This window comes from Lampris incognitus, chromosome 17 (assembly GCF_029633865.1).
Source record: "Lampris incognitus isolate fLamInc1 chromosome 17, fLamInc1.hap2, whole genome shotgun sequence".
NCBI classification, from domain to species: Eukaryota; Metazoa; Chordata; class Actinopteri; order Lampriformes; family Lampridae; genus Lampris; species Lampris incognitus.
This window is the reverse complement of record NC_079227.1, coordinates 43,319,329-43,334,955: the sequence shown is the minus strand read 5'-3', so window position 1 is coordinate 43,334,955 and position 15,627 is coordinate 43,319,329. Positions and strand designations below refer to the sequence as shown.

The 15,627-nt window shown below is 43.4% G+C and overlaps 1 protein-coding gene across 1 annotated transcript in view; it reads right to left on the bottom strand.

Moving 5' to 3' along the window:
• ryr2a (ryanodine receptor 2a (cardiac)) overlaps positions 1–15,627 on the bottom strand; it is a 1,161,183-nt gene that overhangs the window by 742,295 nt on the left and 403,261 nt on the right. The window contains 2 exon segments of the mRNA XM_056296806.1: positions 1,465–1,585; positions 1,785–1,888. Of these exon segments, the coding sequence (XP_056152781.1) occupies positions 1,465–1,585; positions 1,785–1,888 (225 nt within the window).

Below are 15,627 nucleotides of genomic sequence, written 5' to 3'. Positions count from 1 at the left end.
TTTTTTTTTAGAGAGTTGTTCCTTATCCGATGAGAGGGTCTAAGGACAGGATGTTGTGTTGCTGTAAAGCCTCTTGAAGCAAATTTGTAAATTTGTGATAGTGGGCTATACAAATAAAACTGACTTGATTTTCCTCACCAGCCCACGTCTTGCTCGGACACTTGGCTTTGAGGGACGGCCTGTCCTACAAAGCGTCTGGGTGGTGTGATACAGCTTCCACTTTCTGACAATGGATCCAACAGTGTTCTGTGGGACATGCAAACACTTGGATATTGTTTTGTATCCCTTTCTTGCCTTCTACATTTTAATCACTTTGTCTCTTACTTCAGTATTATGCTCCTTTGTCTTCATTTTGTGATGGAGTTCACGCCCAGCTAATGACCTTTACACAGAGTGTTTTTACAACCATAATCCAGACCGTTACTTTAATACCTTACAGGTGCACACTAATTATGTGCATTTGTGTTCATCTGAGTTTGTTTTAGTTTGTTTTTGTCATTTGTGTAAACTTGGAGCTTTCAGAGCACAAGGGGTTGAATACTTATGCAAGCACTACATTTTAGTTTTTCTTCTTTGGCAGTCCATCGAAAACGATGATGACTGTGATGCAGTTTAAGCTTGGCAAGCATGCCTGTGGGCCATCAGGCCGCATTAGAGCGAAAATATTGTCCACATTTGTCGCAGATGAATGTTGATCGAGCTCTCCTCACATCACGCCTTGCACAGTAGTTAAGACAGTCGGTGTTGTGCCCCCGCCGAATAGTCTCTCTAGACCTCAGAACCCATTCGTAAGCGGTACGCCATAGTGCAACAGGGCAGGCTCAGTAGTTAAAGAGGTTGCCCCGCAGTGACAGCTTACATGTCAGGTGATGCCGTCCATTGACCAACAGAGTGGTTTCTCTGCATGCCATCTGATGTTTTTGCCATTGGTCCGATAGGGCTCATGATCCTATTGGACTCTTCTGCCGCAAACACCATCGAGTGCCCTGCTGCCAGCACCTTCTTGGATTTGAATTCGGAGGTACCTTCTCCTAGCATTTGCCTAAAGAGGCAAATCGACAAGGCAGTAGAAACAGTTGCAGATAGTACCATCTACTGTCATAATGGTAGCAGCAAACCTTTGCTGCTATTTTAGTTTTTAATTCATTTAATAAAAGTCAGCAAAACATAACTTATTTTGGCTTTGGGAAGATGCTGTTAGAGCTTATGGGTTCACAGCAATAATATTGTTCAGGAACAGATGTGTAAGCATCTTTTATAATCCAGAAATTAGTGATGCCTGTCAAGGGGGTTGAATACTTTTGCGAGGCACTGTAAGATCCAGTAATCGGGGTTCTTAGCCTCAATTTTTTTATGATGAATAATTCTTCCACTGTAATTCTTCTCACTCTATCATTCTCTCTTTAAAACATGTAGATAACGCCTTTGCAGTTATTTATATGCATGTGTGGCGTGTTCACCTACCCTTAGCCAGGGTGGGCATGGGGAAGGATATGCTGATGACCCCCACCAGATCTTCGATGGGGATCAGGGACCTCAAGATGGCTCTGATGCGGATAGCCTCCCCTTTACCAGCATAGATCAACTGAGAAAGAAAGGAAAACATGTAATATGTAATATAATGTGTCTGCACGTGTGTGTATGTAGGCACGTGTGTGTACACGCGTGTTTGTGTGTAAATACGCATGTGCATTTGTACATGAGTATGTGAATACACAGTATAATGGGTGCATTTGTGTGTGTTTGTGTTTATTTGCTGGCTTATTAGCTCGTCTCACACTCACATGCATCTCGGGTGCACAGCGGCCCAGCAGATCAATAAGAGCAGCATAGAAAGTCATGATGGCGTTCCCCATGTGAATTGTATCATCCTCTTCTTCCTCCGTCACTTCACTGCTACACACCAACACATATATTACAATAGGTCTACACACTACAACACATTATAAACACATTACATTGCAAGAAGGTTAATTTGCTAAGTCTTGTTTCCTTTCATGGAACATTTTGTGCATGTAGGTATAAAATGCAAGATACCCACAATACATGAGACACACAAGACATGGAGTTAACACAAGTCTTCATCATTCCTCTATCGCTTGATAATCACACCTTTGTACTTATTCTTGAACTGTGTAGTGTTTGTGCTGTGTTTGAGTTCCATGCTCACACTGTTCCACAATTTTATGCCACAGATTGAATGCCCATGCTCTTCAAAGTTGTACCAACACATAATTTCTGGAAGTATAATTTCCCTCTCAAATTGTTTTACCCTTCTCTGTCTGAGAGTATTGTTGTATATTACTTGGTAGCATATTGTTTCTTGCTTTGAACATTATTTGTGTTGTGTTAAATTCTACTAAATCCCTGAACTTCAACTGACATGACTTTAAAAATATCCTACGTTATTAACTGTCCTTATGGCTCTTTGTTGTAGTATACATAATGGTTGTAGGTTGCTGTTGTAGCATACATAATGGTTATATGTGTTACTCCATACCTCCACACAGTAGATCTGACATGGTAAAATAAATGAACAATACAGAGTGTAAAATGATTTATGATCCAGAATGTGACTTGCTTTTCCCATGATGCAACACTCCTTGCAGCTTTGCTCACACATAGTTATGTGAGGTTGCCAAGCGGATTTTGTGGTCTAGTATCACAACTAGAAATTTATTTTCATGTACTCGTTTTAGTTGGACATTGTCTATCACTACTTTTACTTTGGTATCTCATCTCATCTCATTTTCAGTCGCTTTTCCGGGGTCAGGTTGTGGTGGCAGCAAGCTAAGTAGGGCACTCCAGGCGTCCTTCTCCCCAGCAATGCCCTCCAGCTCCTTCTGGGGGATCCCAAGGTGTTCCCAGGCCATATTGGACATAGTCCCTCCAGCGAGTTCTGGGTCTACCCCGGGGTCTCCTCCCAGTTGGCCGTGCCCGAAAACCTCCAAAGGAAGGCGCCCAGGAGGCATCCTAATCAGATGCCCGAACCATCTCAACTGGCTCCTTTCGATGGGAAGGAGCAGCGGCTCTACTCCGAGCTCCCTCCGGATGTCCGAGCTCCTCACCCTATCTCTAAGGCTGAGCCCAGACACCCTACGGAGGAAACTCATTTCAGCCACTTGTATCCACGATCTCACCCTTTCGGTCACTACCCACAGTTCATGACCATAGGTGAGGATTGGAACGAAGATTGACTGGTAAATTGAGGGGTTTGCCTTCCGGCTCAGCTCCTTCTTTGCCACAATGGTCCAGTACAACGTCCACATTACTGCTGATGCTGCACCAATCTGCCTGTCAATCTCCCGCTCCATCCTACCCTCACTCGTGAACAAGACCCCGAGATACTTGAACTCCTTCACTTGAGGCAACAACTCATCCCCAACCCGGAGAGAGCAATCCACCATTTTCAAGTAGAGAACCATGGCCTCAGACTTGGAGGTGCTGACTCTCATGCCAGCCATTTCACACTCAGCTGCAAACCACCCCAGTGCGCGCTGGAGGTCGCGTTCTGATGAAGCCAACAAAACCACATCATCTGCGATCCTGTCCATGAATATCACCAACAGAATCAGAGACAAGGGACAACTTTGGCGGAGTCCGACACCCACCGAGAACGTGTTTGACTTTGTGCCAAGAATGCGGACACAGCTGTTACTTTGGTTATACAAGGGCCGGATGGCTTGTAGCAACTGCCCCAGTACCCCACACTCCCACAGAACTCTCCACATAGTGCCCCGGGGTACATGGTCATAAACCTTCTCCAAGTCCACAAAACACATGTATACTGGCTGGTCAAACTACACTGCCCCCCTCAGCACTTCCGCAAGGGTAAAGAGTTGGTCCGTTGTTTCACGGCCAGGACGGAATCCGCATTGTTCCTCCTGGATCTGAGGTTTGACAATCGGTCGGAGCCTCCTTTCGAGCACCCTAGAGTAGACTTTCCCAGGGAGGCTGAGCAATGTGATGCCCCAATAATAGGAGCACATCCTCTGGTCCCCTTTTGAATATGGGAACCACCACCCCAGTCTGCCACTCCACAGGTACTGTCCCCGACCTCCACGCAACGCTGAAGAGGCGTGTCAACCAAGACAGCCCAACAATGTCCACAGCCATCAGCATCCCAGGGCGAATCTCACCCATACCCGGAGCCTTGCCACCGAGGAGCTTTTTAACTACCTCAGAGACTTCTGCCAGGCATATGGGTGGGGCTTCCCCTGAGTCTTCAGACTCCACCTCCTCCACTGAGGACGTGTTAGTCGGGTTCAGGAGCTCCTCAAAGTGTTCTTTCCACCGCTCGACAACATCCCCAGTCCGCGTCAGCAAGTCCCCTTTGGTATTCATCATTTGATTTCCAAACAACACAAACTTTGTTTTTTCCCCCAGATTTAAGGATAATTAGTTTTTGTCAAACCAACGTTTTAATTTTTCCTTTTCTATTGCGGTCACCTCCAAAGCTGCTGTAAACCTGGCTTTCCTGTCCATCTCTTCCAACAAGATATTGTCTATTTTTTTCCTACCTTCTTTAATCTGATTAAGTATTCCTGGATCTTTTTCCTTCTTATGTTGCTGTTCCAATTCCTTTAATTTTTCAATGTGTTTCTGATATATTTCTAATCTTGCTTTTTTTTAACAAATGTTGTGTAAGAAATCAGCTTCCCTCTTAAAACAGCCTTCAGGGCATACCATAGAATTGTTTGGTCTACTTTTCCATTATCATTTTCTACCTTATATCTGTTTATTTCCCCTTTTAACTACTCCGCTAGCCCGTTTTTATTCAGTATACCTTCGTTAAGTCTCCATGCTGTATTTTTCCTCTTGTTGTTCAAATTTGTTGTAAGGTAGATTGCACTATGACCTGATATGTCTGTTACCTCTATCTTGCACTCCTTCACTCTATATATTTCTCCCTTATTCATTAGGAAATAACCTATTCTAGAATACATTGTATGAAGAACTGAGTAGTGAGTATAGTCCCGATCCAGTGGATGAAGTTCCCTCCACACATCAGATATACCTATTTCTGACATCATTGTTTTCATATGTTTTTTGTTTTTCTTTGTACTTGTTGTGTCTAGCCTGTTATTTAATACCACATTGAAGTCCCCTCCACATATCAATGTCCCTTCTGATTCCAAACTTATAATGTCAAATAATTTTTCAAAGAATGATTTTTCACTTTCCGGGGGAGCATACACATTTAACAGTGTCACAACTTGATTCTCTAGTTTACATTTTGTCATTATATATCTCCCTTCCTTATCACCTACCTCCTTAATTAGTTCAAACTTTGTCATATTTGAAATAAGTGTTGCGACACCCCTTTTACAATTTTACCCAAATTAACTAAAAAAGGAATTTTTATAGCCTAATTTTTTTTTACTTTTCATGCTCCTCTCGAGATAAGTATGTCTTCTGTAAGAAAATGACCTGTATCTTCTCCTTTCTAAATTTAGTCAATACCTTTCCCCTTTTTTCTTTATTGTTTAGCCCATTTATATTCAGAGACACCACTCTTATATCATTACGTTGTATTGTTTGTGACCTTGGGAATGATTTCCAACCCCTTTACTGCAACTTTACCTAACAACCTTTCCTCATGAACAAAATAAACACGAACACAAAAACTGAACTTCCCAGCAAATAAGAGCCCTATTCCCCCTAGGCCCTGTCTCCCTGTTGGTGGGAATGGGGGATATCCTCCGGTATGTGGAGGGCCCCCCCTAGAGGTGTGAGACACTCCTAAAACCTGTCTCTCCATCCTTCTAGATAAGTCCAACAGTCCCTTGCTGTTTGGTTCCCCTGTCGGTTTTAGTGTAAACGATAGAGAAGTCTTGTGCTTATAGGAGAGGGGGGGCTTGTGAATATCCCCACTTGGATTCAGTCTTAGCAAAACCCATCATACTATAATACATTAAACTTCAAACTGAAAGTACTCCACACATTAAGAAAATATAAAAAAAACAAGATAACTAAGTCGTCTCCCTATGATCACCTTGCATGGTATGTGTTTTCCCCCTCTACTAATTTTAATTTTAACTTTAGTTTTGTAACATATATAATCAATTTAAAAAATTTGTAGTAGAGGGGTAATCAAAAATAAACCAGCTGCCTTATCCGCTTCGGTGAAACCGTTTACTCACCCATCTTACTGTATATATAACTTAAAACCAGGAGACATGTAGTCCTTCTGGGTTCACTATACTAGCGTCTTTCCCCCCTTGCACCCCCCTCTCCACTCCCCTTATCGTAATCATTTGGTCATCTCTGAATTCCTGCAGCTTTTCCCTCGCTCGATGCCTTGCATCTCGCCTCGGCTCCTCTGAGGCAGTAGGGTCCCCGCTTCTCCTCTCCTTCGTGGCGACGCTCTCAGGATCCTTTCCTTGAGTGGGGGCTCGCTGTTGTCGTGTTTCTCCTGCATCGCCATCCCTCTCTCCCTCGTGTCTCGTGCTGCGTCCTCCACGTTTTCATAAATCCCGGGTCCGTCCGACCAGTGGATCCTTATTTTACTCAGAGGCGTCTGGGACCGGATGTTTTTTGTCTTTCAGTATCCTTTTGATTTCCGTGTAGGTTTTGCGTTTCTTCATAACCTGAGTGGGATAATCATGATCAAAAAATATCTGTCTGCCATCGACTTGTATTTTCTTCTTCCGGGCTTTTGCTAGAGTACTTTCTTTGGTCTCGAATTTAAGAAGTTAACCACTACAGACCTTGGTGTTGCACCCGCTGGTGGCTTCTTTCCGAGGCTCCTGTGTGCCCGCTGTATTTGTAAACCAGTCCCCTCCGGTATATCGAGCTCCCAGCATAAGAGCCCGTCCACCAGTTCTGGTGCCGATTCACCGTCCTGCTCAGCCAAATGATATATTCTCAGATTGCAACGCCTTCTGTGTCCTTCCACCTCTGTTAACTTGTCTTGAAGTTTTGTTTGTTGTTTTAGTAGCGTGAGGATGGCCTCCTTCGCTTCCATACTCCAGTCCTCTAGCTCTGTGATCCGTTCCTCTGCCTCAGTAACATCCTTCCGTTGTTTTTGTATTTCCACGTCGTTTTGTGCCAATTTGCAATTTATTTCTTCTTTTAAACCGGCGAACTCCAGTCTCACCCCCTCTTTAAATTCCTCCTTGAATTTCGAGAGGTCATCCTTCATCTCTTTCTTGAGCTCTCGAATTTCCTTAGCGAGGTTTGTGAACCCCTCAAGTAGCGCGTGAAGTTGTTTGGGTTCGCCATTTTCCTCCTCCTCTTAAAACTCGTGTTCTTCCTGGCCTTTAGACATCGTTGTTTTCCTCAGACTTCTCTGTTTCCGTCCCCCACTAATTTCGTGTCAGTTTCAAACATGTATTTTCAATCCTTTCATAGTTTTAGGGGAATTTAATATCTAGTCGACTCGGGAGCTCTGCTCTACGCCCCCATCTTGTTCCGTGCCCCCGGCGGAAGTCCAACATTTGAGGATCTTTGATGGCTTTCCACAGCTCTTTCAAATCCTGATCAGCTCTCTTGAATGTTTTTGCATTGTCCGAGTAGATAACCTTGCATAATCCTCTTCTAGAGATGAATCTTTTCAGAGATAACAGGAATGTCTCTGTTGATTGATCTGAGACCAGTTCCAGGTGCACTGCTGTGGTATCTTGAACTAGAGATACATGTTATACCCCCAGACCAGTTCGGACTAGCCAGACAGTGATGCACGTGTAATAATGTTCCATGCTGCAAGACGTTCATTAAAAGAAAGTAAACATTGATAAATGCGTGCTCGGTTCATCAACCAAGATATAACATTTATTGGGGACGATGTCAATTTGGGAACATATGAGGACGTTTGCAGATGGTTTTGTGGCCAGAAGTGAACGATGGAGAAGACGGCTAGCAGCTAACGTGAACGGAGGTTTGTCGGCTAGAAGAGGGGGAAAGTAGCTAGCTAAAGAGAAAGCATGGCTACCGCGACGACTGGCACGCTGGCGGCGTTTGATGCGCAAAATCCGACGTGGGAAGAGTGTTGAGAAATACTAGATCAGTTTTTTGCGGCCAATGCGATTGACTATGGAGATAGACAGAGAGAGCTATACTCACAAGTGTCGTCGGGGCATACAGTCTGATGCGTAGCCTCCTGAGCCCAGTGAAGCCGAAAGACAAGACCTACCAGCAACTTGTAATGCTGATGAAGAATCACTTTGATCCGAAGCCAAGCGAAATAGTGCAGAGGTACAATTTTGACTCGCGCAACCGCAAGTCCGATGAAGCAGTGATGGACTATTAGTCCATGGGCAGGAGCCCAAAATTTCCTATTTCGGTACACTCAAGGTGGCAAAACTTACTTATAATTTTTTGAAAGGATCCATGTCTGTAGATGATATGTTGGTATGATAACCATTCCTGAGTGGCAGCTGTATCACAGTTATCAGCTCATGAAGTTAACCACCCCCTAAAGTAAATTGCATTTTAGACGCTGGTGCATATCCTGGTTTAGCCTCATGGTCAGGACATTTTTCAATGTTCTATAATATTGTCTCTGGTATCATTTTAAAGGGGACCTTCTTAGCTTTCATTCAAGCCCTGTTGTGGATATTTCTCACAAATATAGAGGTCACTTGAGCTCTTCAACCCGTCAATAACACACATCTTTCTGCAATGTTCGCCTAAACTATATACTTTCTTTTAGCCCTGTGGCATCTAGGAATATCAGGGACACAAAACACAAAAACTGGAATACTCACAGGACTGTAAAGATTCAGGAAATGTATAATATACCCATACTATTTCATTGTGTGAGGTGATTGTGAACCTTAAATTAGAAGGGCATTATTACTAAGAAACTAACTAGACCAAAGCCAGTTAGTCCATGGGTCAGACCAGATATCGATATCACCCAAGGTGACACAACTTCACTGGTGCCATTTTATTTGGTACACTAACAGAAGTAAAATAATACATGATAACCTTTCCAAATGAGCAGCTATTTCATTTTTCTTTCAGGAAACCTGTTTCTGTGCCTCTCACGATTGTGTATTTGCCCAGATTTTTACAAATATAGCATTTCAACACCCCTGGTACTGATTAGCCTAGCTTAAACTCTGGGACAGTTCTTAGTTGGCCAACAACCAAGGATAACCAGTACTGTGTACTTCCATTCATTGTGCTAAGCTAGGCTAACGTGCAGCCAGATAGCTTTCTACTAAACACATATAGAGGAAACTGGTATCTATCTTCTTGTCTCACTCTGGAGAAGATTGTAAGCTAATTTCCCATAATGTTAGCATGTTCTTTTAATGTATATGTTAATATGATTAGTTAAAGTGGCTACGAGGAACTTTCATCTTGTGTTGATTTTAGCGGCCTCATGTGGACAAAATACAGCTGTTGCATAGCAACTAGGTAATGTATCTATTTGTGGCTATGTAAGATAAATAATGGTAATATGACGCTGGTGAAGCAAAGTAAACTTTGTTTTAGTAGTGTTCATACACCTAAGTTACATGTGTTTGTTTGTATGTGGCAGGTGAAAACTGACTGAATATGGCCACTGGTGAACAAGCAAGTTTTTACCCAATACCAAAGCGCACACGGGTGGAGTGCATTATCCACTGTTCTGATGATACAGATAAGCTGGTTTCACTACAAAGTGTCGACTCATGGAGAACTCTGCTCAGGGCAGCTCAGATACGAAATCATGCACCAGTTTTGAAACTGGCAAAAGACATTCCTGAGGGACAGATTCCAGCAATCTACTACCACAGAAAGTGTCGCAGTATCTTCACTATGAAGCAAATTCTTGATGGCCTCCTTGCAAAAGAAAAGAAAAGTTGTGTCTCTGCTGAAGAGAAACAATCTAAGAGAGTAGCTCGACATGCTCCAAGTACATCTAGGACTTATGATGCAGAGTGCATATTTTGTCAGAAAAACAGCAAATATTCCGAGAGACAGAATACGAGAGAAGTACTGGTGCAGTGTCGAGAACTGCGAGCTGATGCAAAGATCAGGAGTGCAGCCACAAAGAAAAGGGACAGCAGAATCCTTGCCATTGTCAGTAGAGACCTTGTAGCAGCTGAAGGGCACTACCACAGGTCATGCTATAGACTTTACACCAAAGAAGAGGTTTCCAAAGGAGAGGTTGCCAGCAATGAAGATGATGATGCTGCAGCCCAGTATGAAGCTGCTGTGAATAAGGCATACAATGAGCTGTTCCTCTTCATCAGGATGGAGCTTTTTGGCAATCATCAAGTGATGACAATGACTGATCTCTCTTCTAGACTGGTAGCTTCAATGAACTCCCAAGGCATTGCCCAAGTCAAGGAATCAACCAAGAAGCACATAAGGCGAAACCTGGAGAGTGAGTTTGCTGGAGCCTTGCAGATATTCTCTGATGAGAAAGGAAAATTCCTCCTCTATCCCGATTACTTGTCCATGAGGGAACTTGCCAAAGAAAATCAGTCTCTCAAAAGGGAGCTGCAGACCCTGAAAAGTGTCAGTGCACAAGATGTTATAGCCAAAGCAGCCATCAAATTGAGAGCAGGCATTAAAAGTCAAGATGTTCCTCAAACCTGGCCGCCTGAAGTCAAACCAGAAGCAGAATGTCCTACCATTCCAGAGTCGCTCATTATCTTCCTGTACTCTCTACTCACAGGCTCAAATGATCCTGATCATGCATCCCAGAGAGTGCAGTGCCTTCTGCAGTCATTTGGCCATGACATAGTATATGCAGTGACATGTGGAAATACCAAGCCTTCCAAGCACATTGTTCTGCCATTCAGTGTCAAATCGTTGACAGGAAATGTAGAGTTGATAAACATCCTCAACCGACTTGGTCACAGTGTGTCCTATTCACAGATGGAAGAGATCAACACTGCCCTGTGTCTCCAGAAACTCTCATCATCAGGGAGTGGCATTGCCCTTCCAGCTAACATCCATCCTGGCATATTCACAACTTTAGCCTGGGACAATATCGACCGTCTTGAAGAAACTGTCAGTGGTGAGGGAACATCTCACAGAGTCAATGGGATTGCTGTGCAAGCAAAGCCAGTCAACCCACTTCCTGTCCAACCCATGCCCACTGTTCCCAAAACAAAGAAGAGAAGCATTGATGGACCCCCACCAATGTTACCAACTTACAATGCTGGACAACGGGTAGGGCCACCACAAAGCAAAAAGTCAGATGCCGATACTGCAGCCAATACGAAGCTTGCCAGAGAGAAAAACCTTCTTTGGGTCCTACCACGCATGTCACAACAAGAAGAACAGTCAGTCAGCAGCTGGACAGGCTTCAACATCCTGACTCGAGGAGAGATGACGGTCATCCCCGACAATATAGGCTATCTGCCTACCATCAATGCTCCAGCGACACAAATGTCTACTGTCAACGAGGTGCTTAACCAGTCACTGAGCATCATGCAGTGCTTAGGCCTGAGGAAGATTGTCTGTGTCTTTGACCAAGCCCTGTATGCGAAGGCTGTCGAGATCACATGGAAACACCATGACAAGTTCCATGATATCATCGTTAGGCTTGGGGTATTCCACACCATCTGCACACTGCTGGCAATAATAGGAAAGCGTTTCCAAGATGCTGGACTCAAAGACCTCTGCATTGAGTCTGGCATGATTGCAGAAGGCTCAATTGCTGGTGTTATGGATGGCCGCAAGTACAACAGGGCAGTGCGACTACACAAGCTCCTGTATGAGGCTCTCATGCGACTGACCTTGAATGGTTTCTTGTCCTGGTTGGAAGAAACTCACAGGAATGACATGGTTCACCTGAATGAGACACTGAAGACCATTGACAGCCTTGGGAAAGAAGTCTCACAACATGCTTTGAAGGAGGTCCTCGAGAACAGCTCTTGTACACGCATCATGGATCTATTTGAAGTCTACCGTGAGTTCCTTAGAGGTGGAAACGGCAGCCTCTCGAACTTCTGGATGTCCTATTTGGACATGGTTGAAATCTTGTTGGGGCTCATCCGAGCATCCAGAGAGGGGGACTGGATGCTACACTTGGCTAGCATTCGAGCAATGATCCCATGGTGCTTTGCTTATGACAGGATGAATTATGCACGCTACCTCCCCTACTACTACGCCCAGATGTCTGAGCTGCCCATCACACACCCAGATGTGTACACAGAATTCATGGAAGGAGGCTTCTCAGTCCAACTGGGCTCCACCAATCCCTTTGGCCGAATCCCTGTTGACCAAGCTATAGAAGAAACGGTGAACAAAGACACCCAAACAGCTGGAGGGACAAAGGGATTCAGCTTGAAGCCAGGAGCTGTGACCAAATATTATCTCACAGCTGAGTATAAAGCATGTACCTCAGACAGCTGAGAGACCTGACAGGTCAAGGCAGGTGCAAATGGTCTCATCCAGATCTACAGAGTCCAAGGATCAAGAGAGATGAAGCAGATGTCCAGTCTCTCATGGATCTTATGGAGAATAACTGGCTCAATCCTATGTCCCCTGATGAGATTGATTTGGTTAGCCTCTCCAGTGGCAACATGGCTCCACCTGATGTGACCATAGATCTCTTGAGAGCTCTTGAGAAAGGAGAAGAGGCCTACCAAGCAGTCCAGCAAACAAGGTTAGATGCAGACCCACCACCTGTGAAATTCCACGACAACATGACCAAGCAAAGTCTGAAAACATTCTCCAATGTCAGCACAAAACAAGCTCATGGAAAGAAAGCACAGGATGTGGTTCTGAAGGCAGATAGAAACCTTTTCAGTCACATGATCCTGGTGGCTGAAAGCAGGAAGGTGAATCTGAAGGATGTCCTTGCCTACCCATTGGGCCCACTACCATGGGCACTGGCAAATGCTGATGGGTCCTTACGAAAAACAAACAAGGCTGCACTTGCCAGAGAGCTTGAAAAGAATGTATCTCCTGCAGAAGACATCCCAATCCCATCTACTTCCATCATTGATGGGATGAGCCTGGTCCAAAAAATGAATGGCAACAACAAAACCTTTGCACAGGTGGCAGAGTCAGCCTTGACCCAGGTCCTCCATGAGGGAGCACAGAGTGGGAGGATTGATGTTGTTTTTGATGTCTATCACCAGACTTCGATCAAAGATGCTGAACGACTGAACCGGGGTGGAGACATCACTCTCCAGTACAAGAATCTTGCAGGGGGACACCACGTCCAGCAGTGGAGAAAATTTCTGTGCAGTTCCTCCAACAAGACCAGTCTCATCAAGTTTCTGGTGGAAGAGTGGAAACTCCCACGATACAGAGCTATGCTGCATGGCAAGGTGTTGTACATGACCTGTGAGGAAACCTGCTACAAGTTGACAGAAGATGGGTGTGAGGAAGCAGCAGAACTGCACTCCACACATGAAGAAGCTGACACCCGTCTGCTCCTGCATGCATTGCATGCAGCAAATGCGGGCTCAAAGTCAGTTATCATCACAGCTGAGGACACTGATGTCATGGTGCTTTGTCTTGGCTTCCAGAAGGACATCACCTGTCCCATCTACCAGAAGTGTGGGACTCAGAACCGCACACGGTTTGTCGACATCACCAAACTGGCAAGTTCACTTGGAGACAGCATCTGTGACAGCCTAATTGGCTTACATGCCTTCACAGGCTGCGACACTGTCAGTGCATTCGCTGGTCGAGGGAAGCTGAATGCCCTGAAGATAGTGAGAAAGCACACTTCCTGCCAAGAGACTTTTTTTTTTTTTAAGCAATATATTTATTGAATTTTGTTTGCAAATTACATCAAAACAAGTAATAGCACAGTGCAGCAAACATTTTCACCCTACCCCCCCCCCCATAACCCTGTCCCTATAACAAGTAATACAATTCAAAGCAGGGTTAAAGAAGATAATAAAGATAAAAATTCAATTAATAAAAATAATAAAATAAAATAATAATAACAATAATTTCTTTCACAGACTGATTAGAGGGTGTGGTTTTTTTTCAGTTGCTTTTACGCATATAAACAGTCAGATAGAGTTGTTTACCCCCCCAGAGCTTGTTCTTGATTAAGCAAGTTACCAACATTAGTATTACGTCTTAGGAAGTACAGAAACAATCCCCAGATTTTATCAAAAACACTTTGTTTACGTCTAACAATATACATTATCTTTTCCATTGACATGTTTGAGGCCATTTCTTTAACCCACATACCAATTCTTGGTCCATCAACACTTTTCCAATTAAGAGCAATTACACGTTTTGCTTGTAATATACACATATCTATAAATCTGAACTCATTGCTATGTAAATGTGGGGTGGTAGGATATAAACCAAGAATAAAAAGCTTTGGACTCAATGGTAATTTCTTTGACAAAATTTGATCAATCATATCAACAACATCTTGCCAGAAGGTTTTCACTTCCACACATTCCCATATACAGTGAAACAGCGTCCCCCTTGCCTCACTACACTTAATACAGGTATCAGGAATATTGTCATTAAACTTGTGCAATTTAACAGGAGTTATATATGTACGCATCAGCCATTTATACTGTAGAAGCTTTAGGTTGCTGCTAACTATCTGTCTCTGGGCCTCTTTACATGCCTCACTCCATTCTTCTAAAGATATTTCCTCCTCTATATCTCCCTCCCATAATCTCAGTTTTGTCTCTGATGATTCATCAGATCCAGATACAAATAAGTCATACATAGTTGAAATTAAACCTTTATCATAACAGTGTTTTGTGACTGCAACTTCTAATATAGAAATAGTAGGAATGTCTAATGAATGGCTTTGACAGGATGATATAAAACTCCTTAGCTGAAGATATTTGAAAAAATGATTCCTTGGAATGTCATACTTGGTAGATATTTCCTCAAAGGACATGAATACTTCATCCTCCTCCCTGTACATGTCATGCACTTTCCTTAACCCCTTTTCAGCCCATAATTTAAATCCCCTATCATTTTGCCCTGGTTTGAAATTGGCATTACCCCAAATAGGACTGAAGCGTGACCGGGACATATTTATATTCAAATACTTACAAGCATCGAACCAAACATCAATCATATTCAATATTATAGGGTTGTCTGTATTTTTCTTCAGATATTTACGGTCTGCTGAATACAAATACAGGTGCAATGGTAAGCCTGGTTTAACAGAGCAGGCTTCCAGATCAATCCAAGCTGGGGGACTTCCAGATGAGAAGTAAAACATAATCGACCTTAATTGTGCTGCCCAGTAATACCATTGGATATTTGGACATTTCAGGCCTCCTCGATCATATGGTAGATAAAGTAAAGATAGACGTAATCTAGGACGTTTATTTTGCCAAATAAAGTTGGTAAACAGTTTCTTGATTTTCGTGAACAAAGATGAAGGAGGGGGTAGGGGGATATTCTGGAACAAATAAAGAAATTTGGGAAGTATATTCATCTTTAGGATATTAATCCTGCCGATCATTGAAATAGGTAAGGATGTCCAACGCTCTATCGAAGCAATACTAGCGTCCAGGATGGGCTCATAATTTGACTGAGCAATCTTATTCACCTCAGGGACAATTTTTATTCCCAGATATGTAAATGTGTCTGTTGGGTTGAAGGTAGAAGCATAAACAAGACCATTCTTCCTCTCTGTTTCATTCAGTAACATTATAGATGATTTGGAGTAATTAACTTTATAACCAGATATTTTCCCAAATGATTCAATAAGGCTTAGGAGCGCTGGGATAG